At 36.8% G+C, this 27,214-nt stretch overlaps 1 protein-coding gene across 2 annotated transcripts in view; it reads left to right on the top strand.

The window, feature by feature from the left end:
* Positions 1-27,214, top strand: part of LOC136026441 (transmembrane protein 198-like) — an 82,652-nt gene that overhangs the window by 6,276 nt on the left and 49,162 nt on the right. For both annotated transcript variants that reach the window (XR_010617289.1, XM_065703043.1), the window contains exons 2-4: positions 14,098-14,261; positions 16,076-16,186; positions 21,845-22,078. Coding sequence is in view for 1 of the 2 variants with exons in the window: in XM_065703043.1 (XP_065559115.1) it covers positions 14,099-14,261; positions 16,076-16,186; positions 21,845-22,078 (508 nt within the window). In the remaining variant the exon portion in view is untranslated. The remainder of the gene's footprint in view (positions 1-14,097; positions 14,262-16,075; positions 16,187-21,844; positions 22,079-27,214) is intronic.

Below are 27,214 nucleotides of genomic sequence, written 5' to 3'. Positions count from 1 at the left end.
CCCTCCAACTCCCCCCCCCAATGTCATCAGATCCGGTCGGGATTTAAAATAAGAGCTCTGAGACACAATATCATTCCAAACATCAAATTTCATTAAGATCCAATCACCCGCTGATAAGTTAAAAATACTTCATTTTTTCTATTTTTTGCGAATTAAACGGGCCCCCACTCCCCCCCAGATGGTCAAATCGGGAAAACGACTTTCTAATTTAATCTGTTCCGGTCCCTGATACGCTTGCCAAATTTCATCGTCCTAGCTTAAAAAAACTAGTTTTTTTTATGTAATTTCTGAACGTTTTTGAATTAATGCATGTTTGATTTTGGCTCTCCACACATAAATTACTAAAATGAAATTTGCATATTAATTCCTTTTTTGGCTAAATGGCTTTCTCTTAGTTTTGATCAGACGATTTTGAGAAATAAGGGATGGGGAAGGAGGCCTAGTTGCCATGCAGTTTTTCGGTTACATAAAAAGGCAACTATAAATTTTAATTTTTAACGAATTTTTTTATTAGTAAAAAATATACGTAACTTAAGAATTAACTTACGTAACAAACTTTTATATTCTGAAATTTTTATTATGTATATGAGGGGGTTTGTACTATGCATCGGCACTGTTTCTGTTTTCTGTTTCTGTTTCTGTTTTTTCTTGCCTGTTTCTGCCTGTTTCTGTTTCTGTTTTTACAAAAAACAGAACAGAAAACAGAAACAGGCTACCTGTTTTTGTTTTACCTGTTTCTGTTTCTGTTCTGTTTTTTTTTTCATCTGTTTTTTTCCGTTTCTGTTTTTTTTTATCTGTTTTCTGTTTTTTTTCTGTTTTTTTTTTTTCAAATGCCGCACTATCTAGCGGGCATGATACCGAAACGCATGATACCTACCCGTACCTACCGTACCGAAACGCACATCTAGCGGGCATGATACCATGATACCGTTGATTTTTGAATTTAAACAAAAAGGGAATAGTTGTGGGAAAAGTCAAAGTCATGGCCAATTGTAGAAAAAGCTAAGACCGATTGTCCAATTAAGTGGGCAACCCAGTCAAGGTTAATTTTACCCCTTTGATTGCCGTTGTGACTGTCTCCCATTTATGCTACACCTCTCCGTGCATGCATGTCCCTTGACAATGCCGAAATAGAGTCAACCCGTTGACTACGGGTTGACTACTTGAAAATTTTCCTCTCATGCATGTCACTCCACAATGCTCAACTAGAGTCAACCTCTCATGCTAATTCACGGCGGGGTAAATCTGAGCGAAAGAGAGAGATAGAGAAAGAGAGAGAAGCTTGAACGCTATACAGTGGACATGGGCTAGATGGGAACCCCATATGACAATGTCTCTACTGTTGGTATATGTGTAGCGGATGGCTATTACCGCTTGAGCAACGGTCTAACCATTGACGGCTTTAAGGATTCATGCTTTAAGCGGCAAACATGGGCTCAATGAAACCCCATATAAAAGAGGAATATAGCGTTGGTATTTACTTAGAGCAATGGGTTACCGCTAGAACAGCGGTCCAACAAGCCACGGCTTGAAGGCATCCGTACTTTAAGCGGTGAACCTAGACACCTTGGTATGTGTGTAGCGGAGGGTTATTACCACTTGAGCAATGGTCTAACCATAGAGCGTTATAGAGCGTTGGTATTTGCTTAGAGCAATGGGTTACCGCTATAGCGACGGTTTAAATAGCCTCTAACTTAAGCGGTGGACATAAGCTAGATGGGATGACTCTGTGTCTGTCTGGTATATATTAGCAAGCAGCGGTCTAAGTAGCCTAGGCTTGAAAGCATCCGTGCTTTAAGCAGTGAATATAGTGTTGGTATATGCTTTGAGCAATGGTTTACCGCTAAAGCAACGGTCTAAGAGCAACTAGGGTAAATTGTCAATTATAAATGAAATTTAAGCTTGAAAGGAATATAGCGTTGGTATCACCCGATTGGACACATTTTATGACAAATTTCGCCCCCCCCCTAAAAATACGCTAGTGTGTTGAATTACACGAAGTTGCTCATCTTTTGTATGTGACTACAAGGATTTAACAAGAAGATGTTTTCTTTCCTATTAGAAATAGAAGAAGTAAGGAAAAAACAGGAAAAACAGCTGTTAAAACGGCTGTTTTTTTAAAAAAAAACAGCTGTTTTCTGTTTTTTCAAAAAAGAGAATAGATTACAGAAACAGGTCACCTGTTTTTGTTTGACCTGTTTCTGTTTCTGTTCTGTTTTTTTTCTAACTGTTTTTTTCTGTTTCTGTTTTTCTCAAAAACAGAAACAGTGCCGATGCTTAGTTTTTACCCTCGTTAATACCTCGCTCTTTAAACTAAATCGTAAGTTTTGTGCAAATTCTTTAAGAATGACCCCTGAATCAGAAATGCCATAGAATAAATAGTTGAAATTACTAAAAATACTATAGCACAAAGAGCGAGGTATTTATATCCTCCTAAATACCTCGCTCTTTATGCTAAAGTATTTTTAGAACCCCTCATATGCTTAATAATCTCTGTTCGTTTTAAGTTTCAATGCTACTCCTTACTTTCAATTGAAAAAACTTTTCCATGTTTATTTTTTCGAAATTTTTCGAAATTAGTAATTTTAGAAAATCCTGCGCCCTTTTCATTGAATTTCTGTTCCCCCATGACATATTTCTCCAAGGAAAGATCCTCCCACATAGCCCCCTCCCTTCAACCCCACCCCAAAACCAAAAGAATCCCCTGAAAACGACTGTACACTTCCCAATAACCATTATTATATGTAAACACTGGTCGAAGTTTGTAACTTGCAACCCCTCCCCATGGGACTGTGGGGGAGTAAGTCATTCCCAAAGAAATATTTATTATGGTTTTTGACTATGCGGAACAAAATGGCTATCTCAAAATTTTGATCTGTTGACTTCGGAGAAAAAATGAGCATGGGAGGGGGCCTAGGTGCCCTCCAATTTTTTTGGTCACTTAAAAAGGGCACTAGAACTTTCCATTTCCGTTAGAATGAGCCCTCTTGCGACATTCTAGGACCACTTGGTCGATACGATGACCCCTGGGAAAAAAAACAAAACAAACAAATAAACACGCACCCGTGATTTGTCTTCTGGCAAAAAATACGAAATTCCACATTTTTGTAGATAGGAGCTTGAAAATTTTGCTATAGGGTTCTCGGATACGCCGCATGCGATGGTGTGATTTTCGTTAAGTTTCTGTGACTTTTAGGGGTTGTTTTCCCCTATTTTCTAAAATAAGACAAATTTTCTCAGGCTCTTAACTTTTGATGACAAAGACTAAATTTGATGAAACTTATATATTCAAAATCAGCATGAAAATCCGATTCTTTTGATGTATATTTTAGCATCAAAATTCCGTTTTTTAGAGTTTCGTTTACTATTGAGCCGGGTCGCTCCTTACTACAGTTCGTTACCACGAACTGTTTGATACAAAATTCCACGTTTTTGTAGATAGGAGTTTAAAACTTCTGCAATAGGGTTCTCTGATACGATCTGATGGTGTGATTTTCGTTAAGATTCTAGGGTTTTAGGGGTTGTTTTCTAAAATAAGGCAAATTTTCTCAGGCTTGTAACTTTTGATGGGTAAGACTAAACTTGACTAAACTAATATATTTAAAATCAGCATTAAAATGCGATTGTTTTGATGTAGCTCTTGATAACAAAATTCCAAAATAACCAAATACCATTTTTTAGAGTTTTGGTTACTATTGAGCTGGGTCACTCCTTACTACAGTTCGTTACCACGAACGGTTTGATATAGAAAGTCGTCAATAAATATACTTATTGTTTCAGGAAATCTCAGTGCATGAATTATTTCCATCAAGTTTATCTTTTTATGTGTAGTATATGTGGTTTAGTGGTGTACTCTTAATACAGTTAGGGGCTTTGGTAGAATGTTGTAAGCCTCTGCATCCAGTAGAATCTGCATCTACTGCACGCAGTTTTATACCCTTTTTAAATTGTTTTCCAAGGGTTATGATGGGTCAAAATGAATTTGCATTGTCATTTGCTCCCTTAAGTATGCACCTGTAGACATTAAAATTATTTTTTTTTATTGCCTGGGTAATATGGAGTCCTTCTTTGAAATTTCTATGTGCCTTTGATATCCAGGAGACATGGGTTTTGTCTTCTCCTGGACTTTATTGCTAGTAGAAATTCAACTCTTGTAAATGACTGCACAAGGGCTGTTGGCTCAGAGGCACTATTTAATCTCTCATTGTCTTTGACTGTTTTTCCTTGGTAATTCTTTTTTGTAGATATCCAAAAATGCTTCAGCTTATTTGTCATCAGCTTCAAGTTGATTCCCAGATAGAAGTAGAAGGTGCTTAAGGTTTTTATGGCATTTGTTATCTACCAAGTGACATATAGCAATCACAAATTCTGTCAGTCTGTCTGTCCTGGTTTTGCTAGTTTAGGCACTTCCAGATAAGCTAGGACAATGAAATTTGGTAGGCGTATCAGGGATTAGACCAGATTACATTACAAATAGTCGTTTTTCCGATTTGACCATCTGGGGGGGGAGTGGGGGACGGTTAAGTTGGAAAAATTAGAATAAAATTCAGTATTTTTAACTTACGAATGGATGATCGGATCTTAATCGAATTTGATATTTAGAAGGATTTTGTTTCTCAGAGCTCTTATTTTAAATCCTGACTGGATCTGGTGACATTGGGGAGAGTTGGAGGGGCAACCCAAAATCTTGAAAAACACTTAGAGTGGCAGGATTGGGATGAAACTTGGTGAGAAAAATAAGAACAAGTCCTAGATAAGTGATTGATATAACCGGAACGGACCGCTCTCTTTGGGGGAGTTGGGGGGGATTAATTCTGAAAAATTAGAAAAAATGAAGTATTTTTAACTTATAAAGGAGTGATTGGATCTTAAGGAAATTTCATATTTAGAAAAACCTCGTAACTCAGATATCCTATTTTAAATCCCGATTATTAAATCCCCCCCATTAATCATGGGGGGGACAGGAAATCTTGGGAAACGCTTAGAGTGGAGAGATTCGCTCCACTTAGATTGCTTAGAGTGGGGGGCTAACTCTGAAAAGTTAGAAAAAATGAGATATTTGTAACTTACAAATGGGTGATCAGATCTTAATGAAATTTGATATTTAGAAGGATCTTGCGCTTCAGAGCTGTTATTTTGAATCCCCGACCAGATTCGGTGACATTGGGGGGAGTTGGAAACCGGAAATGTTTGAAAATGTGAAAATTGAGGTATCTTTATCTTAAGAGTGGGTGATCGGGTCTTAATGAAACTTGATATGTAGAAAGATCTTGTGTCTCAGATGCTCCGTTTTCAATTCGAATCGGATCTGGGGACATAGGGGATTGGAGGGGTGAAACAGAAATATTGAAAACCAGAAATCTTAGAAAACGCTTAGAATGAGAGATCGGGATGAAACTTGACTGGAAGAATAAGCACAAGTTCAAAATATGTGATTGACATAATTGGAATAGACCCGCTCTTTTTGGGGGAGTTGGGGGATTTCCAGTGCTTTGGCGAGTTCGGTGCTTCAGGACATGCTAGGATGATGAAAATTGGTAGGCATGTCAGGGACTTGCACAAATTGACTTGATGACAGTCGTTTCCCCCGATTCGACCAGCTGGGGGGCTGGAGGGAGAGAAAAAAAAATTAGGTATTTTTAACTTACGAATAGGTGATCAGATCTTAATGAAATTTTATATTTAGAAGGACCTCGTGTCTCAGAGCTCTTAATTTAAATCCCGACCGTATCTGGTGATATTAGGGGAGTTGGAGGGGGAAACAGGAAATCTTGTAAAACGTTAGAGTGGAAATATTGGGATGAAACTTGGTGGGAAGAATAAGCAAAAGTCCTAGATACATGATTGACATAACCGGACTGAATCCGCTATCTTTGGGCGAGTTGGAGGGGGGGTGTTTATTCGAGAAAATTAGAAAAATGAAGGTATTTTTAACTTAAGAACGGGTGACCGGTTCTTAATGGAATTTGATATTTAGAAGGAACTCATGTCTCGGAGCTATTATTTTACATCCCGACCAGATCTGTTTACATTGGGGGGAGTTGGAGGGGGAAACCGGAAATCTTGGAAAACGCTTAGAGTGGAGAGATTGGGATGAAACTCGGTGGGTAGAATAAACAAATGTCTTAGATACGTGATTGACGTAAACAAACTGGATCCGCTCTCTTTGAGGGAGTTAGGGGGGGCAGTGCTTTGGTGAGTTTGGTGCTTCTGGGCATGCTAGGACAATGAAAATTGGTAGCAGTGTCAGGAACCAGCACAAATTGACTTTATAAAGTCGTTTTCCTCGATTCGACCATCTGGGGGGCTGAAGGGAGAGGAAAAATTGGAAAAATGAGGTATTTTTAACTTACGATTGGGTGATAAGATCTTAATGAGTTTTGATATTTAGAAGGATCTCGTGTATCAGAACTCTTATTTTAAGTCTTGACTGGCATTAAGTCTCTGATTTTCCTTTTAAATCAATCTATTGATTCTTAGAATTTTGCTAGAGCTCATGCCATATCAGCTCTTTGCTCTTGGCTCTTCCGACCTCGTCACAAGTGCCATATGAGCTCTTAGCTCTTGTTATTCATTTTTCCTGCTTCCATAATCCTGTTTATAAATTGGATTGTTTTCTATTTAGGCTAAGTGTATATTTGTCAACCTTATTCAAGTAGGTCTTAGAGCTTTAGCCTTCTATGTGTCTCTTCTAAGTATTGAGTGGGTTCTTTTTTTTACTGGATATCTGTTGTGGAGATGGGATTCTTTTTGCATCTCTTTTGTGGTTTGGCACCCATCATTTAACCGTGGTTTAGATGTTTCCTTTGATGATATTGTTTGTTCAGGTTTCTAAGTATTGCTGCCCTTACTACTTCTTTAAAATAGATTGTTAGTTTTTATGGCACTTGGTATTAACCAAGTGACATATAGCGATCGCAAATTCTGTTGGTCTGTCTGTCGGTCTGTCTGTCCTGGTTTTGCTACTTTAAGCACTTCCAGGTATGCTAGGACGATGAAATTTGGCAGGCGTATCAGGAACCAGGCCAAATTAAATTAGAAATTGTCCTTTCCCCGATTTGACCATCTGGGGGGGAGTGGGGGACGGTTAAATTGGAAAGATTAGAAAAAAGAGGTATTTTTAACTTACGAACGGGTGATCGGATCTTAATGAAATTTGATGTTGGGAAGGATATCCTGTATCAGAGCTCTTATTTTAAATCCCGACCGGATCAGGTGACATTGGGGGAGTTGGGGTGGTGAACCCAAAATCTTGGAAAACGCTTAGAGTGGAGGGATCGGGATGAAACTGGGTGGGAAAAATAAACACAAGTCCTGACTACGCGATTGACCTAACCGGAACGGATCCGCTCTCTTTGGGGGAGTTAGGGGAGGGTATTTTTAACTTATGAAGGAGCGATCGGATCTTATTGAAATTTGATGTTTCGGAGGATATAGTGTCTCAGAGTTCTTATTCTAGGCCCCGACCGTATCCGGTGACAATAGGGGAGTTAGGGGGGCCTAAAATCTTGGAAAACGCCTAGAGCCGAGGGATCAGGATGAAAATTGGTGGGAAAAATAATCACAAGTCCTAGATACGTGATTGACATAACTGAAACGGATCCGCTCTCTTTGGGAAGTTTGGAGAGGGTTAATTCTGAAAAATTAGAAAAAAATGAGGTATTTTTGACTTATCAAGGATTAATCAGATCTTAGTGAAATTTGATGTTTGGAAGGAAATCTTGTCTCAGAGCGGGGGGGGGGACCTAAAATTTTGGAAAACGCTTAGAGTAAAAGGATCGGGATGACACTTGGTGGGAAAAATAATCACAAGTCCCAAATACTACTGTATCCGCTCTCTTTAGTGGAGTTTTTTTTTGGGGGGGGGGGAGTAATTCTTAAAAATTAGAAAATATGACGTTTTTGTAACTTACTAACGGGTGATCAGAACTTAATGAAATTTGATATTTAGAAAAATCTTGTGCTTTAGAACTCTCATTTTGAATCCCGACCAGATCCAGTGACATTGGGGGGAGTTGGAGGGGGAGCCGGAAATCTTGGAAAACGCTTAGAATGGAGGGATTGGGATGAAATTTAACGGGAAGAATTAGCACAAGCTATAGATACGTGATTGACATCATTGGAACGGATCCGTTCTCTATGGGGGAGCTGAGGGTTATTAATTTGAAAAAATTGGAAAAATTGAGGTATTTTTAACTTGAGAATGGGTGATCGGATCTTAATGAAATTTAATATTTAGAAGGAACTCATGTCTCAGAGCTCTTATTTCAAATACCGACCAAAGCTGTTGAGATTGGTGGAATCTGGGGGGGGACCGGAAATCTTGGAAAACGCTTATAAATGTCCTTGATTCGTGATTGACATAACCGGACTGGATTCACTCTCTTTGGGGAAGTTAGGGGTATTGGTTTCAGTGCTTTGGCGAGTTTGGTGCTTCTGGACTTGCTAGGACGATGAAAATTGGTAGGTGTGTCAGGGAGCTGCACAAATTGACTTGATAAAGTCGTTTTCCCTGATTCGACTATCTGGGGGTTGAAGGATTCTTAAAATTTTGCTAGAGCTCATGCCATACGAGCTCTTGGCTCTTCCGACCTCGCCACAAGTGCCATTTGAGCTCTTAGGTCTTGTTTGACACAAGGTTCTGGCTCATGTATTTCTTGAATAGGTTTGTAGCCAGTTTTTTTTTTCAAACATTGCCCACTTTGCCTTATTAATGTTAGATGTCAGTTTAGACTAATTTTCTTCATATACAAATCTGCAAGTTTCCACTGGTATGATATAGTGGTCTATTAGTAGTTGTGGGACAGTGCATATTTAAAAATGGCTCTGTCTGGCATCAGTTTGTTCATCAGTGGTAGGAAAAAATTAGTTTTCCAGTCTTAATGGGTCTTCAATCTGTGTGATGCCAATATTGATGTTTTAAAAGGAGTATGTTGATAGTATTTCTCTCTCTTTAGAGCCATTTTCAATGCTACTGCATCTACCTTATTTGAGCAATCCTTTGGTTTGTGTATATATGTGTTTAACATTTTTCCTTACAAAGGCAGCTATACCTCCCCCTCTCCTACCTAATGATCTTTCTTTTCTATAGAGTCAGTATCTCATTCTTTCTGGATCAAGGTGTGGTTTTTAGAGGCAGACAACATGATTGTTCTTTTGTTTGGTATGTGCAAGTAGCTGTTCAAATTTCACTTTGGATAGTGATTGTGTATTCAATTAGAGAATCTTTAGTGCTGTTTTTGTATTGCTGCTATTTGTTGTAAGATAACTGCTTTGATTCCATTGGGCATTTTATTTAGAGAATGGAAAGTGGTTGTTATGGCCTAGGCTATGAGGCTAGTTATGGCATGTGTATCATAGTTTTCTATCACTGGCTGGTGATGAGAATGATGATGAACAGGTGACATGGATTGGAGATAATTGTGGGGTGTAAAATGATCTTGGTGACCAAAGAGTATCTGGAATGTCGGGTGTGGGGAAGGACTTGGTGTGTTTCTAATTTCCTGGAATTTCTTTTGGTCTTTCCAAATTGGCATGGTTAGTTTCTGGAATAGCTTTTGATCAACCATCTGTAGCAGTTCTGATGCTGAAGTGTTACCTTAGAGGCTTAAAGAGCGAAAGCCTTATCGGTTGCATATTTTTCATTAAGAATGGTCTCTCCTGGGGATTTGGAATAAACTTGATGTTGCTTGGGATTAAGGGGAGGGAGAGGACTGGAATACTTGATATTGCCCTTTGGGGGCTGTTTGAATGCTTCCTCCTTTATAGTTTTCTGTTGTGATGAATTCTGCAATTTAGGCTATGTTGGTATCTGACCTTTCTTCAACTGTAACCATGGTGTTGTTGAGGCTATCATCAGACCTTTGAATTTTGAGTCTTCCTCTAAAGTCTTCCTCTAAATGGTAGTAAGAAGGATATTTTTTATAAATAATAGTATTTTCAAAATTTGGGATGATTGTGTTTGCAATTTTCTTTTCCTTCTTCTTCAAACTGACCACTAGAGAGAGAGAGAGAGAGAGAGGGATACCTGATCTATTTTGGCATGGAGCCCAATCTATTTGTTCATTCATCAATCACTGTGTACCATTAAGTGGACTTGAGATCAATATCCAACAAGATTGCCAATATTAGTCCATCTAGCTCTAATTCTACTTGTCTTGCCACTATCAAACCTCTGCTGCTTGTTGACATTACCTCAAATTAAAGGTTTGAACAAAATAAACACATATTGCCTTCTCTTCATGTGTAGGCCACTATAGGTCCTATATATTGATTGTTTGGAAAGTACAGGGTTCTTGTAAGTGAAAATTTTATGATTTTGCAATTGCAGAGTCAACAAATGAAGCACCATTGGATGGTGCTTGCAAGTGACAAAATCAAGGATATTGACATTTGGTACATTTGAGGGTGCTTGTTGAACATTGCGCCATTAAATCTGATGCTGCAATAGGTGTTGTTTTCGTGTTGGGTTGTGAAAAGGGCATAAAATGGCTGTTCTGCTGGTTCTTAGACTGAGGATGTCTTGAATAGGGAGCGGTCTTCTCCTAGTTGTCTGTAGGGCTAGTGCTATTTGTGGTGTTTATTCAATTTTTGTTCTAGTATTCCCATGTGGTGTGAAATATGCTGTAATAGGACAGTTTAGCTAGTTTGGAGTCAGTGTAGAGTCAAGACTATTAGTTTGGAGGTTTCAAAGATATTATAATTTGACTTGCTAGAAGTGGTTGCACAGATTCTGAATATAGGAATGTGATATATCTGCTTGGTCTAAGTGTGTTACATAGCTGGGTTTCAAGTGAAATGTTGATGACCTGTATCTCTGCTGACATAATGGAAGATTGAGGGACTCTGAATTTTCGCTCGATAACTTATTGATATCCTTTAGGCCAAAATTATCTTTTTTGACTAAAAAATGCTGCTTTGCTGTGGTATATTTTTTTTGCTACGTAAAAAGAGCAATAGAACTTTCAACTTCTTTTCTAATGAGCCTTATCCTAATATTCAAGTACCATTTGTTCAATAAAATGATCCCAAGGGGGAGGGGGGGAAATAAATAAATGTTCATCAGTGATTGTCTACACTAAAAATTCAAATTTTGCATTTTGTAGACAAGGACTTGAAACCTCCACAAAAAGGTACTCTGATACACTGAATTTGATAGTATAATTCTTGTCAGGATCACTTGCCCTTTGAGAAGTGTTTCTCCTTTGTCAGAAATCAGGTAAACATTCTCCAACTTGTAGCTTTTGATGGGTAACTTTGAATTTTGTATATTTGAGATCAGTCTAAAAAGCTATTTCTTTTCATGTCTATATTATTATCAAAGCTCCCTTTTCTTAGAGTTATAGTTATGGTTAGCAAAAGCTGTCAGAGCTGTTCCTAGGGTTTGTAGTGCCTTGGGAAAAATTAGTTACAGCGCCCCCCTCCTGACTCAAATACGCTGTAAGAAAAAAAGAAGGCTAATCAAAGTGAAAATTGAATCAAACTGGGCAATTCTCTAGCTTTGGCCCCTCCCCCTAGGAATATCTCTGCTTACAATTCATTAACATGCACCATTTTATATTGGGCTCTGATCTTTATATATTTTATTTAGCTGCTAAAAGAAATGGGATTTGGTGTAGGTGAGATTTGTTTTTTCTCTCTTATTTGAAGTAAAGTCTAAATTCACACCAGGCTGTTTACATAGATTAGCAGGTTGTATTTTTTTGGAGTGGGTTTTATCAATGAAATAAGGAGATTGGCGTTATTTCATGCAATATTCAAGAAAGTTGTGTAAGTCTAAATGGCCAAGTGTAAATGATGTTGTCTAGTGGTGCTACAGTTTCTGTGTACATGAGGAGGATTTCCTAATGCTTTGCAGTCGTTTGTATCTTGTTTTCATTCGAAAGAAAACTCAATTTTGTTTGATGCTGGATCTTGCGAATTTAAAGAGCAGTATTTTGCCTGATCTAAAGTTGCTTTGATGGTGCTGTTATATAAGAGCCATATGTTTGGAGGCTATAATCAACTCGGAGATACTAATGTTCTTTATAGAAGTTTAGTTTTGTCTTGGCACCCTCAGGGAAACCTTTCAGTCTGTGTATTGGCCTTTATTTTTTAAGCCGCTTGGCTTTAATTTCTTCTATGGATCAAGAGGAGAGCATACTATTTAAAGCTATCCCTAGATTCTGTACCTGGGTATCCTTTGGTATTCGAAGTGAGTTCATATGTATTGTAAAACGGTTTGAACTTTGCCTTCTTTGGAATTGCACAAGTGTTGGATTGCCATAATCCAGTGATAGATATGATAGAGTGTTATTTTTGCATATGTACCAATTGTTTAGTGTTGTTATTTGGAATTTTTTTCAATTTGTAAAATTTATTTACTTTATATTCAATTATCTAGAAATTATCTAGGAGTAAAATACGGTACAATGCTGAATCTATTCAGGTGTGGTGTTCAGATGACAACTATGTTTACACTTTACACAAAATAAAAAAAGAAGGTCGTGACTGTGTTTACAGCCCAATGACATGCCATCTGACCAGGAGAGCACTAGATAGATGCAACCTAAGCCCACTTTGTAGTGGTGATCATCAGTAAGTTTGATCAGGAGATCATTCTTCTATGGCTTAGGGTTGACACAGCTGCACAGCATCAATTTCTGCTAGAGCATGCAAATTTGGTGCTAGAGTACCCTACCTCTTCTCTTTTATGCTAAATGTACATATACATTTATCACTATTTATAAGACATGAGTGATGGACAGCTCCATTTGTTTCTTGAAGGTTTGGCTTGCCATTCTTTGTCAAATTTCCTTTTGAAAACTTCAACTGATGTTAATGACGTGGCCTCTTCACTTAAACAGTTCCAATCATTGATAACCCTTTTGCTAAAAAAAAACTTGTCTAATTATTTAGTTAACTAAGGTCTTATAAAGCTTCTTGGAGCGACCTCATGTTTGCCTTTCATTTGTTAGCTGAGTAAAGAGCTTGTTTTGGCCTTGGTTAACATGTTTGTGCGTCAGTAGCATGTCACTGCTCCTACATTAGAGGGTTAAAGATGTTAGCCTTAAGGTGGATAGCTTTTCACTATAGTGTTCTCGCCAAGTTGAGAGATACATTTAGTGGCCTTCCTTTGCACACCTTCAATCAGCAGAGTATCGTTTTTGGAAAAGGGACAAGCAAGGTAGGCTCCGAACTGCAGGTTCGCCTGCAGACCGCCTGTTCACCAGTTCGCCTGCAGTTCGCCTGTGCAGGTGCACATTTAGTGGCCTTCCTTTGCACACCTTCAATCAGCAGAGTATCATTTTTGGAAAAGGGACCAGCAAGGTAGGTTCCGAACTGCAGGTTCGCCTGCAGACCGCCGGTTCGCCTGCAGTTCGCCTGTGCAGATGCACATTTAGTGGCCTTCCTTTGCACACCTTCAATCAGCAGAGTATCATTTTTGGAAAAGGGACCAGCAAGGTAGGTTCCGAACTGCAGGACTGGTCTCACAATTGCCTTATGCAGCTTCAAATACATTCTACATGACCCACTAGTAATGGTTCTTTTAATAAGTCCAAGGCTCAAAGTTGGTTTATAGTCCCAGGTTGTTGCAAATACTGGTATAAGTTCTATTGAGTCATTTTCTGACAATTACTTATCATGTTTGTGACAATTTTTTGTGCATAATAATTACTCATACTCTAGTTTTTATGCATAGGTATACAAAGCCAAAACCTTGTATCTCTATTAAAAGTAAATATTAATTATAAATATTAATTTATATTTGTTTATTTGTTTTTATTTTATTAATTTGCTGATCCTGTATGGACCTTAATACCGCTCCAAAGTGCGAATTAAGGTAAATATTATCTATTAAGGCTATAGGCTTTCATAACAAATGGAAAAGCCTATAACCTTGATTGAACATATATGCTAATCCTAGTCAACAGTTAGTATAACTTTTAGCCCTAATCAAGTTAGAATACCTGCATATGGGGGAAGGGGAAGATGTGTTAGCGGGGGAGTTTATCCTATTTAAGATAAATTCAAAGGGGCCCCAAGACAGTTTGGTCTTCAAACATACTTTTAGATTCCCTTCTGACGTCGTGAAGTATTTACAATCATTTGTTTCAGGATGGATGTACTTCATGAACGCCTGCTAGAATTTCGGAAAGATTCTGACAATAATACTCGGACAGCCAGTGCGAGGTGTACCTACTTGGATTATAACTATGATGTATCAATCAGTATTATATGTGGGACATATCTCATATTTGGAATGGTGTACAGTCTTTTTGGTAATCTATTTTATATAATTTACAGTGTTGGTAAGATGCATATTGACCAATACCTAATATGAAAACTATGACATGTGCTATAGATGCTAGGGAGTGGGTAATTGTTTCCGGGGAGAGTTGAAATATGATCATTCAATTGGTCTTTGGATGCTTAAAAGAGAGCAGGTGTTGTTTTTTCTTTTTTTTTCCCTAAAGGCAAGCATCTATGTTCCATCAGAGAGATTGCTTGGGGTCATTAAACTTCTTCAAAAGGTGACAAACTGTATTTATAGTTTTTAAGCACATCTTGTTTTGTCTCGTGTATTAGGGGTGAGTTTAAAACATCCATGAAAGGCATGTCTTTTTTTATTGAGCAAGGAGGGGCAACGTCAGGGGACTTAGAGTTTTTGTGTTAGGGAAGAGAATATTATTTATTATTTTTCCAGGCCTCACAAAACAGCATACACTATGTTGCAAAGATGTGTGTGTAATTGAAGACTTGTTTAGCTGAACCCTGTGTGACTGAATCCTTCTTACATCTGACCCCAGGTGCAACTGAACTCTATGCAATAACCCCATGTAAATGAACCCTCGTGCAACTGAACCCCTGTTTAACTGGACCCCCCTGCAACTCAACCCCCTGAAATCTCGTTCATCTGAACCCCTGTTTAAATCAACCCTTGTATAACTTAACCCCCATTCAAATTGAGCCCTGTTTGACTCAACCCAACCCAAGGCCTGTGAGCAAGCTTGAACTAGTGCGGATTAGAAGCTAAAAATTTGCTTCGTGGTTCGTTTGCAGTTTCTAACGTATGCTACTCATTTGGGTAACTACTACTACTAACAACTCGCCGTGGTACCAAGCCGCCTGTGGTCAACACAGCTACGCACGCTCCTTCTCCATCCCAATCTATTCAAAGCATCACTCTTTACACCTTCCCAGGAAGTTCCCATTTCCTTTGAATTTTTTTTATGACATCCTCCCACCCCAACCGCAGACGACCTGCTTTCTGTTTAGCCCTAGATGGTTGGCCGAAAGGACAATCTTTGGTAATCTGTTCTCCTTCATACGCAAAACGTGCCCCAGCCATCTCAACCTTGTTTCTCATTATAGCCCTAGAAAGTGGGATTGAACCACACTTTTTGTACAGCCTACTGTTTGAAATACGGTCAGTAAGCCGGGTACCCAGAACAATCTGTAGGCAATTTTTGTGGAAAACATCCAGCAAAGCTTCATTCGCTTTTTGGAGTGCTCATTCTTCAGAGCCATATTAGACTACTGTCATCACTGTAGCTTCTAATATTCTAATCTTGGTTTGTAGACTTATCTTCCTATTCTTCTAAACTTTTTTTTTAACTGTCAGAAAATACCCTGTGACTTGGCTATTCTACTTTTAACATCTTCGCTTCTGCTGAGTGGTGTAAAAGATGGCGGAGGCATATAAGCTCTAAAGACTAAGCTTTTTAAGTACAGAAACTATGAAAATGATGTCACTTTTTTGTTCGTTTTCCAGGGACTGATGCATAAAGAATTATTCCACTTTTCTGTAGAATTAATAATATTAAATGAATGAGTTTTTTTTCTGAGGATCTGCCAAATAAAAGCACACTGTCTCATCTAATCTTTTGTTATAATTGCTTTTAATAGAAGCAAACCTTCTAACCAGTCGCCATTGTTTATGTTCAATATATTCTTATTTTCATCGATTCAGGTTATAGGTGTTTTAGGGACTATTGTGTTTTTAACTGGCTTCATGTTTCCTTTTGTGTTTAAGATCTTTTATTTTTTTCATGTTTTCTTTATGTTCAAGGTAATTTTGTTTTCATTGATTCAGGTTATCGGTGTTTTCGAGCCATTATGTTTTTAACTGGATTCATGTTTTCTTCTGTTGTTGTATTCCTGATCTGCCAAGAGGAAGAAAGACTGCCATTTTTAGGGAAAGTTGGTAAGTCTCCTTAACTAAGCTTTGTTGATGGGTGATTAGTAATATGGCGCAGTAATAAAATACCGATAATAAAAGAGTATCGGCGTTTGATAAGAGAGGGAACTAGGGCTATAGCATGGTTTTAATGTAAATTAAGTCTGTACGCGTTACCACCATTTACTTACCAGCATCACTTACAGTGCAGATCCAGAAGAACTAAATACTGCAGAACAGGCTTAAATTGAGTGTAACTATTGTTCATTGGAATTTAGATTTTAATTAAAAGTCTAATTTTCTTTGGAGAATTTTATCAAGGAATTCTTACAACACTTTTATTGAATTGCATAACAAACAAAAATTTTATTTTTCTTTACTCTAAAAAACGGAAAAAGACTTTAAAACACGAACCTTCAGTTAAATAATCGGATTTCTATGCATTTTTATACCGTTGTTACATACTTTTACTTAGAAAGAGGAATTCTGAGATGTGTTTGGTGAAAATTTGTTCAATACTCGGAGAGTTTTTTTTTTTATTTGAAATCTATATTTCACTATAAGAAATGATTCATGTTGTTGAACCAAGTTTGGTTCAAGGATAAACACAATCAAGCAGGTACACAGATAATAATTTCTTGGGGGGTGAAGAGGATTCTGCAGGAGCTTGATTTTAAGCTCCTGATTTTTCCATCTTTGATCTATTTGAAAAAAGTAACAGTAGTTCAGAAGATAACAGTCGCAGGATAGTGTCAGTAAATTGTCATGTCGTTACTCATTGACCGTTCATCTAAGAATATTTTTCAATAACTTGATCTTGCTATTTATATTTCCTCCCTTAGCCATCATAAAAGGAACACTCTTTGCCTTACGGATCGCTTCCCCTAATAACAGAAGACTATGTTTCAGGTGTTTTGCAACTTCTAAAGCATTTTCAAGTGTTCTGTCAGTGACCCGTTCTTGGGTGTCTTGTGTGAAGAGATAGTGCTACGGATGAAGAGATAGTGCTACGGATAATGCGAATAGTGCTACGGAGCTACTGCACTAACTTAGTTCACCATTTACATGGCACCCATCCTCAAGGAAATGTTTTTTTTTTCGCATCTCTGACAGTTTCTTCCATATCTGAAACTAGGAATGCTATTACTGATCGCATTTATAGAGTGCAGAACTCCTTGTATTTCAGATCAGGGGCAGCTGAAGAAGAAGTCAAACTTCTAGTTCTTGCTGGAATAGAGTGTAGTCTGTGGAGGTGGCTGGATTCTGTTTGTAGAGCGTAATTATCCGGCTGTTTATATTCCATGTTCGAATCCGAAACGATTGTCTTAGGGAGAATTGCTGATGCTTCAGTCCTTCTTTTGTTGTATTTATCAGCGATGTTTGGGCATGCGTTTAATGTCACTTCTTTCAATTGTGTGATAGGCCCCTGGCAGGATGTTAATATCCTCAGCTTGGATATAACCAGTAAGATTGTTGGCCTGTTTCAGCAGAAGTCTCATGAAGCTGAGTATGTAGATGAAATCAAATTGTGCAGCAGCAATTCTGATTTTCTAGGCTTTACTTACTATATCGGCGTCTAGTTGAATGTCATTTTTCGTCGTCAAGAGAAGTCCGAGTGCTAGCAACGTGCTCCTTGCTGTAGGCAAAGCATCGTGCCTGGCAAATTTTCTTTCTCTGAAAGCTTTCACCTAAAGCTTGGCCTTGGCCTTATTCATGGTCCCTATGTAATAGGTATAAGTATTTTCTAGTGAAGAAGGAATAATAATTCAAAGGTGGTAAACATGTGCTTGAGAAGTATTAAGGATTTCCGATTGTGTTCCGTGATGTTGTTTTTTAAGTCGGCCAGACAACGAAAGTATAGGATTTTCCTTTTGAAAATTCTTTTCGCATGAGCTTGGACTATCGAAAACATCTTGTCAGGTTGCTAGTTATGTCCTACGACTGGAAGGCCAGCCTCTCCTGATTTAAATCTGCATTTTGAATGCATCATACTATGTGGTTACCTAGCATCAGACCTTTATTTGAATTCGATTTCCGTATGCATTTTCTAGCTAGTTGGTCTTTAACAATATATCACATGCCAACAACCAAGAACTCTACATGGCTCATATCGTAACAGTAAATTTCCCCAGAACTAAGATTTGTGGCATTTTTTATATTTATTTCATCACCAAGGGCAAAGATTGACCTATTTTGAGAGCTTGCACTGTTTAGAGAATAAATGAAACACCCCTATCCTTTTCCTCATCGGTAGTCTGCAATGTCCTGATGTTGGGTTCCTTTCAGCTCATTAGAAAATTCATATAAAATAAAGTTAATTAGCACGATCTAGTTAACAAATAAATTCCTTTGCTAACCAGTTCATCAACTGTTCATTTTGCCCTATTTTAAGACGTTCTATTTATCTTCCAATTTTACACCAGAAGCTTGATACACAATCTGGCATAGAACCTCTTTTGCTTTTCTGAAGCATCCGTAAATGGAGGTACCCGTGGAGCCGGCGTTTACCTCTCAGTTAAACAACCCACTTTCCCGTAAAGTACCCCCCCCATGGAAAATTCCCCCACACGCAAAATTGAGTATCCAAAGAAAAAGTATAGAACAGGTACCTCAAAATGTCAATCAGATGTCCTAAGGGGTAACAGAAGGACCAGTTATAAGAAAAAACTTGAGACAGGGGCTGGATGGTCTCCAATTACTTCCGACTTATAAAAAAAAAACTAGAACTATAAAAACTAAACCAGAACTAAAAATGTCCGTACCCCTCCAAGTAACAAATACTATCTGTAAGGAATGGACAAATTGCAAAACTTACAGCCCTCTCCCTAAGGGCTGTGGGGGGTCTTGACAAGGCCCTATAGAAAGGTCCTATATTTATAGGACCTTTCAATTATGATATACGAAAAAGCTCTCTCGGAATTTCATTCGGAGATCTTAAGGGGAAAAAGGGGCCGGGAAGGGGGCTAGTTGCCCTCCATTCTGTTTGATCAAAAATGGCACTTAAAATTTTAATTTTGTCCAAACGAGCCCTTTCCCGATCTTCTTGCACCCTTGATTTGGTACGATAATCCTCGGGGGAAACTTGTTGTAAGCTTTATTTAATTTTGGTAAATACAGAGTTAGCTCTTAGGGAGAGAGGAAGAGAGGGTGGATGTAGAAATTGATATATAATCCCGTGGGGCATATCCCGGACTTTTTTGTCGGGGGGAGTAGAAAAAATGCAGTGCAAATGTGTTCTTATGCATTTTTATTACGTTTTTACAAGTCGCACAAACATTTTCACCCCTCATTGAGCTTCCAGGTATATGTAGAATTAGTTTTAAGGGAAAGGTGGGTGGGGAAGCGGGAGGTAGAAAGTGATATTTAATCTCTCTTGATTTCTGGGAATATTTCTGATCTATGCTGTTATTATGATAGTAAAGAATAACATTAAACTCCACAATGACCTGGAATTGCCTCTTTCTTATTCTCACCTCCGAATCATGGTCATAGAAACTTTGGAGAATGTTAATTGAATCAGAAACTGAGAATTCTATTACTTTTGGTTCTTAAGCCGAAAGTGATTGGAGATCAATGAACCTTTGTCCTAAAACTGTTTTTGATATCTGGTCTGTTTTGTTACCGCCTATGACATCTGGTCGACATTTTATGTACCTGTATTGTTGGTTACTTTCTTTTTGGCTACTCAATGTTGCGTGTGGGGGAATTTTCAATGGGGAGGGGGATTTTCCATGGTAGGGTTTTTTTTTTTTGGGGGGGGGGAGGTAAATGCCTAGACCCGTTACCAGGATTTCTTAGGGGGTGGTGTGAAAGCATATCAAAAGCCTAAATTTGAGTTTTAATTTCTAATCAGCTTTGCAGTAGGGCCGTGGTCAGGATTTTGTTAGGGGTGGCTAAGGGATTTACGTCAGTTGTAATGCTGTCGCAAAAAGGGCCAAATTTCGTTATTTATTCAAAACAGTCTTCCTTCATCGTATTCGATTCTTCAAAAACTATTTTTGGCAAGCTCAATATCTGAAAAAGCAGTCTTGCTCCATGAGTAGGCGATTTTATTTAAATTCAATATTTATAATAATAGTTTTTCTCACATTCTAATTCGACTTTCAATGTGCTACTCGTTTTTGAAGACGCGGAAAATTGCAACGCTACACAGCTCTATTGATTTTAATAAAACTAATTTGGTGATTCAAGTTATTAGTTTATATCATTAATTATTGTTAGTTTATATGTCATAACATCTTTGATCTCTTTTTTTTTTTTTTTTTTTTTTTTTTTTTTTTTTTTTTTTTTTTTTTTTTTTTTTTTTTATACACCCACATGCAGTTGAAATCTCTGGTCACAGTTGGAATTTTGCGATTGTTTGTTTACTTGGATCTCCATTTTGAATTGCTAGTTCAAAAGCAATGCGGCTGTGATGATTAAAAGGGCGACTTACGCCATTGTGTAACTTTTCAGGAGACCCAAAAGCCGGAAAAAAGTTTGTCGGCTGTGATGGCTCTGAAGGATTAGGCTAATGGAGATAAAAGGAACTTACTCTAAACCAACTCTTTATTCTCTTTTCAATGGTATAAATTAAATTCAAAGATTCCGAGTGAATTCAAAATTATTCAATTTGTAGCACAAATCTCCTTTTCCCTTGACAAAAAAGGAGATAAATGTCAGGTACCGATGTTACAGCTTTAAGACTTTGCTCTTCTGTCATTCTGAATTGAAACAAGACGTGATAAAAAGAACATACGCCATATAGTGGTATATGTCTTCTATCATCACAACGGTACGAGATAGGGCAGTTCTGACTGTACTATTCGATTCCTCGTGCTGATTTGTCTGCGATACATACGTAACTCATTTTCGACCAAAATGGCATGCGTCATCCTTTTAGTTATCACAGCCGAAAGCGCCTAGTGAATATTGTGAACTAGTGAATAATGAACGTGCCTATTAGTTTATTTCTAGCATATTCTTTATTGCTTCTGGCTGCCTGGTTACGTTTAATGAGTATTAATCGGGGGATCTGATGGCTAACAAACTACTTATGAAGGCTAGAATATCAGTAAGACCCCTTATGTTGCGCCAATGACTCATGGGCTACGAGTTTTTTTTTATAAGGGTGATCTCTTATTGCTTAGTTACCTGATAAATTTTGAATTAATTTTTTTTCAGAGCGATCTAATGCTTAAGAAATACTTTTTATGGCTAAAACATTAGTAGCACCCTTATTTCGTGTCAATGAGTTTATTTCTATGGTGTTCTTTATTACTCTGGGTTGTATGTTAAATGGTTTTAATCAATGGATCTGATGCTTAATACATTGGTTTAGAAGTCTGAATTACCAATATCACCACTCACATTCTATCTATGACTCATAGACTACGATTTTTATAGCTGGGTTGATATGTTTTTGCTCTTAGTTGTCTGATAAATATTTGAATTACTTTTTTTTTATCTGAGTCACCTAATGCTTAAATAATTATGGTTTAACGTTGAAACGCAGGTATCATCCCCCATCTCGTGACTCTGGGTTTATTTCTGTGTTTTTCTTTATTTGGTTGTTCTTTTTATTACCTTTGATTGCTGATTGATTACGTCTGAATTCTGGTAACTCCCCTTGTGTTGCGCCTATGAGTTAATTTATAGGGCGTCCTTTATCTCTGTTAGTGGCCTGATTAATTTTAATGATTCTAGCAATATCTCTATCAGCCGGTCTTCTATACGGCCTAATTTGTATGCTTGTCTACCATGTCGGGCTCTTCATGACGGGTCTCCATACGGGATTCCTCCTAGGTGTTATTACCTTGGTGCTATATTCTTTATTTGGCAAAATCAGTTCTGGATGGATCTCATTTGGTATGCTTTTTGGTTTCTCTCTGCTTGGTGCTGTTATGAATCTCGTCTTTCAGCGATCTCTGACCGTTATAGGTAAGAGTCTATTTACTTCTTGGCTACTTCTATTTGATATTCAATTTTAACCGTGATATAAACGTTATTTATTCTTATAATAAACTCTGCGGTAGCTAACAATTATGTAAAGCTATTATGTAGACGGCAAAAATATTTATGTTGTCTGAGAATTAGTTTTAATTTTTTATATTAAAACTAGAAAAATACCTGAAGATTTAAAATCTAGTTTTATTTTTGTTAGTTTCAACTACCCGACGTGTGATTTAATGTGTATTTCCATAAAAAAATTCAATTTGTAAAATTTAGTTTTCAGTTCAGGATTGCTAAAGTTATTATGTAATCTGCAAAACTACTTATGGTGTCGGAGCAATAATTAAATTTCTTAATTAAAACTAGAAAAATACCTCTAAATTCTAAAATTAGTTTTGTTTTTTGCTAGGTCCTAATTACTCGACACGTGATTTTATGGGAACAATTTTAAACATTGACAAGATGTCAAGAACCGAACGAAAGAAAAGAAAGTATGACAGAGAAAAGTATCCGAGTCAAGTAATCCAAACATTTACTTTAATCCTGGTTGCAGCGGTAGCTAGCAAGCTAGTAAGAGACAGTCACGCCCCATAGAAAAAGATGAAATAACCCTTAACACCTAAAACTAGAATCAGATCAAAAAACGTAGTACACTGTTAGAACCGCCTTGTCCGAAACCCTTAAACTGGAACTTACCGTCCTTTGGCTTGAACAACAAGGGAAATATATTGGCTTGAAGATCAGGAAAAGTGGCTACAACAACGATATTCTGTATATACGACATCTTTTTTTTTCTTCTTTTCCTCAGATAGCAGGGCACTGAAACATCGTAGAGCTGCTTAATGGATCTTTTTAAGGGAAGTTGATGTGGTAAAAATCTTTTGTAATTAAAAAGTGTTATTTTTAAAATAAAATCTGTTTTTTACTAAAAGCTGCATTTTTCTGTAACACTATAGTAGCTTATGTAATTTTAACATCAGAAATTTGTCATATCTATATGCTTTTATGATTAACAGAAATATATGTAAAACAAAGTCAATATCTTTACTTAGTTATAATAAAGAACGAAATCTTGCCTATATTAACTTGTATAGGGTTGTAAAGTTATATTTAAAGTCAATATATTTATTATAGTTAAGAAAAATATAATACAAACATCTTTTAAGAAGTTGCTGTTCTAAGGTATGGTGTCATATTTGACTTATTACAATATTTGATTTACTTAGCTGCTTGATTCTCTGAAATTCGTCTCTTACTTTTCAAACTAAGAAAAGCCGTAGGCTTCATCCTATTTGTAATTTTGAGTTAACGAGAGATAGGGATTAGTATGAGATATTATGTAAACTACAAGATTTTTTGACAAAATGTCAAATGTAATATTTATAGTAAAGAATTATTATGGTAGCAGCGGTAGATAGCAACCAGTAGAAATTGATTTTGAAAACTATAATAAAGAACGAATCCTAGCCCATGCTAACTGAAATGTTTAGCATAAAGAGCAACTTCAGAGATTGATTAATTATATTAAGACTATTAAGAGTCAAAAGTGATTAGAGGACATTCAGCCCGCTTCTTTAGCTCATAATTTTACAAACACTTCCAATCAAAATTTCCGATAGCCGTTTTGTTCAGCATAGTTGCACGATCTTGTAACTGTATCTTTAGGGCTATTGCATTGGTCAATCCCCCAGAGTTATGCAATTTGCCTTTTATATTCTAATAAAGAAACAATAAAACTTATATTTTGCTTTAATAAGCTTGCAAACTGAAAGTCTTGTTTTTAGGTAATGGCGATTATGACCCCTTTTGTGCCCGGGGCAAGATCTTGATTAGCACCCTCCCACCATTGTCTCCCAAAGATTTACAGGCCAAATTTAAAAAAAAATTTCATTCACCAACAAAATTTGAACACAAAATATCATAAAAAACGTATCAATCAAAAGTTACGAGCCTGAGAAGAATTGCCTTATTTTAGAAAATAGGGGAAACCCCCCTAAAAGTCATACAATCTTAACGAAAATCACACCATCAGATTCAGCGTATCAGAAAACACTAATGTAGAAGTTTCAAGCCCCTATCTACAAAAATGTGGAATTTTGCATTTTTTTGCCCAAAGACAGATCACGGATGCGTGTTTATTTTTTTTGCTTTGTTTTTTGTTTTTTTTCCCAGGGGTGATCTTATTGACTTAGTGGTCCTAGAATGTCGCGAGAGGGCTTATTCTAACGGAAATTAAAAGTTCTAGTGCACTTATTAAGTAACCAAAAAATTGGAGGGCACCTAGGCCCCCTCCCACGCTCATTTTTCCCCAAAGTCACCAGATCAAAATTCTGAGATAGCCATTTTATTCACCATAGTCGAAATTCCTATTAACTATGTCTTTGGGGCCGACTTAATCCCCCATAGTCCCCGTGGGAGGGGCTGCAAGTTACAAACTTCGACTAGTGTTTACATATAGTAATGGTTATTGGGAAGTGTATAGACGTTTTCACAGTTTTTTTGGTTGGGCGGGGGGAGAGAAGTTGAAGGGGATTACATAGGAGGAACTTTCCATGGGGGAGATAATTTCAATGAAAGGGGCGCAGGATTTTCTAGCTAAAAAAATAATAATAAAAAACAAATATGAAAAGTTTTTTCAAATGAAAGTAAGGAGCGGACTGTTCGTTCAAATGAACGAACAGAATTTATTACGTATATGAGGGGTTCACCTCCTCGTAATACCTCGCTCTTTACGCTAAAGTATTTTTAGTAATTTCAACTATTTATTGTACGGCCTTTGTGATTCAGGGGTCATTCTTAAGGAACCGGGACAAAATTTAAGCTTTAGTGTAAAGAGCGAGCTATTGACGAAGGGGTGAACCCCCTCATATACGTAACAAAAACATGTGAATATAGAAGTTCGCTACGTAAGTCAATTCGTAAGTTCCGTATATTTTTTACTAATGAAAACATTCGAAAACAATTCTAAGTTCTAGTTGCCTTTTTAAGTAATCAAAAATTAGAGGGCAACTAGGCCTCCTCCCCCGCTACTTTTTTCCTCAAAATCTTCCGATTTAAACTATGAAAAAGCCATTTAGCCAAAAAAATTAATATGCAAATTTAGTTTTAATTATTTACGTGCGGAGAGTCAAAATCAAAATATGCATTAATTCAAAAACGTTCAGAAATTAAATAAAAAAAAACCCAAGTTTTTTTTAACTTAACGTATGGAGCGACATTAAAACTTAAAACGAACAGAAATTATTCCGTATAGTAAAGGGGTTGTCCCCTCTTCAACACCTCGCTCTTTACGCTAAACTTTTTTTTATGGTTTTTGAAAGTAGAGTTGTGACAAAGAGTCAAACTTTAGCGTAAAGAGTGAGGTGTTGAGGAGGAGACAACCCCTTTACTATACGGGATAATTTCTGTTCGTTTTAAGTTTTACTGTCGCTCCTTACTTCCAGTTAAAAAAAAACTTGTTTTTTTTTTTATTTAATACTTTCAAAGAATAGATTGGGGAAAAAGAAAATTTCGGATTCAATTACTTGCACTTGCTGCCAACTGTGTCATCTACTTTATTTTAGTAAAAATAAAATTTTAGGAATTACAAAATAATTATAACCGTTTGATTATTTGTGTGAAATTTTGCGGCCCCTAAAATTTCTTCGCATGGGGCGAGTACGCCCTGTCTCTGTTTTTACCGGATCCCCCAACACCCATACAAAATTTTACTTTTTGTACAGTTATATATATTCATCTAATATTTTGTGTTAAGCTGAAATTATTGGTTTAAAAAGGGGGAACCTGTCACCTTGCGGCGCCAGTATTGCAGATCTAGTTCAAATATACTCGCATTTCTTGAAAATAATCGAAGCTAGGTAGTTTTAAATCGGTTGGCAGCCTGTCAGTTTTCATTCTCTTGGATTTTGCCTCTCTTTGGGCGGAAGTCGTTGTTTTGTTGGATAAAATGGTAGAATTTTTGCTTTACTGTAGTGCGCTCTCTTTTCTACTTTAAAAGTGGCAAAAATCTGCTAATATAAGTATGAAAAAAAATTTTTTTTCTAAAAAAAGTATGAAAATACTTTCAAAAAAAAAAATTTCTAAAAAAGTATGAAATACTAAAGAAAGTATGAAATTTTTTTTATCGTTCGTGATAAAAAAAAAAAAAAAAAAAAAAAAAGTATATGTTCTCGTGAGCAACGTCCTCGCGAAAAATGGATATTTTATTATTTTGTAGAAAGAGACTTAAACCTCTGCTACAAATTTCTCAGAAGTCCCGAATTGAATAATCCTTATCGCCCGCTTTCTGGCTAATAACTTTGAATGGTAACCTAATTTTACATATTTGGGTTCAGCATGAAAATCCTATTCATTATTTATACATTATTATCATAATGTCTTTTTCAGAGTTTTATTTATGATTGGCACGGGTTCTTATATACTCAGTTCTATTCGGATTCTACCCATTATCTATGTACGTGGATCCAGGGTTAGTTGACTAAGATTAATTGTAATTGATCATGTTTTTAGGCACCCATAACTTGTACATTACCTTACATACAAAAATACGTTATTGAATAGTATCTTTATAATGATAAGATAATACATTATAATTGATAAGACGCAAAATGCCTCCATATAGCCTTTAAAAATTTAAAGTTTCAGTAAACAATTCCAAAAGATTTCAGATTTGAGCTTTCGGTTTTTCTTTAAAAATAGTTTTTCTTTTTTTTATGTTGATTAAGGTTACAGGATGTGAAGCTGAAATATTCGAGTTTGATTATGTTATTTGTTTCTTTTGCCATAGGCATATGTTTAAATCTCAGACATATATTTCTACATTTTCATTTTATTTATTACTAATTTAGCACTAATAAAATGAAATTTTTTTTTTAAAGAATGGACAAACGCTGGATGGTATTGGTTTGACAATAATACCAGTTCCATTCTTATAAGTTGCCCATGCTCCTTATTTGTTACCCATACTTATTTTTTATAAAAAGAAACTGTGTCATGCTTTCGTCAGACCTAATAATGAAAAGAGGTTATTAGGTCTAATCCAAACTTGAACGGAAACAAGATTAGTTGTCTGTCAAGATTATCTGTGTCTTTTGGTGGTTTTCACCTAAGGGTTCATTGGAGAAT

Source organism: Artemia franciscana, chromosome 1 (genome assembly GCF_032884065.1).
Source record: "Artemia franciscana chromosome 1, ASM3288406v1, whole genome shotgun sequence".
Taxonomy (NCBI): domain Eukaryota; kingdom Metazoa; phylum Arthropoda; class Branchiopoda; order Anostraca; family Artemiidae; genus Artemia; species Artemia franciscana.
This window is presented reverse-complemented; position numbering and strand designations above follow the sequence as displayed.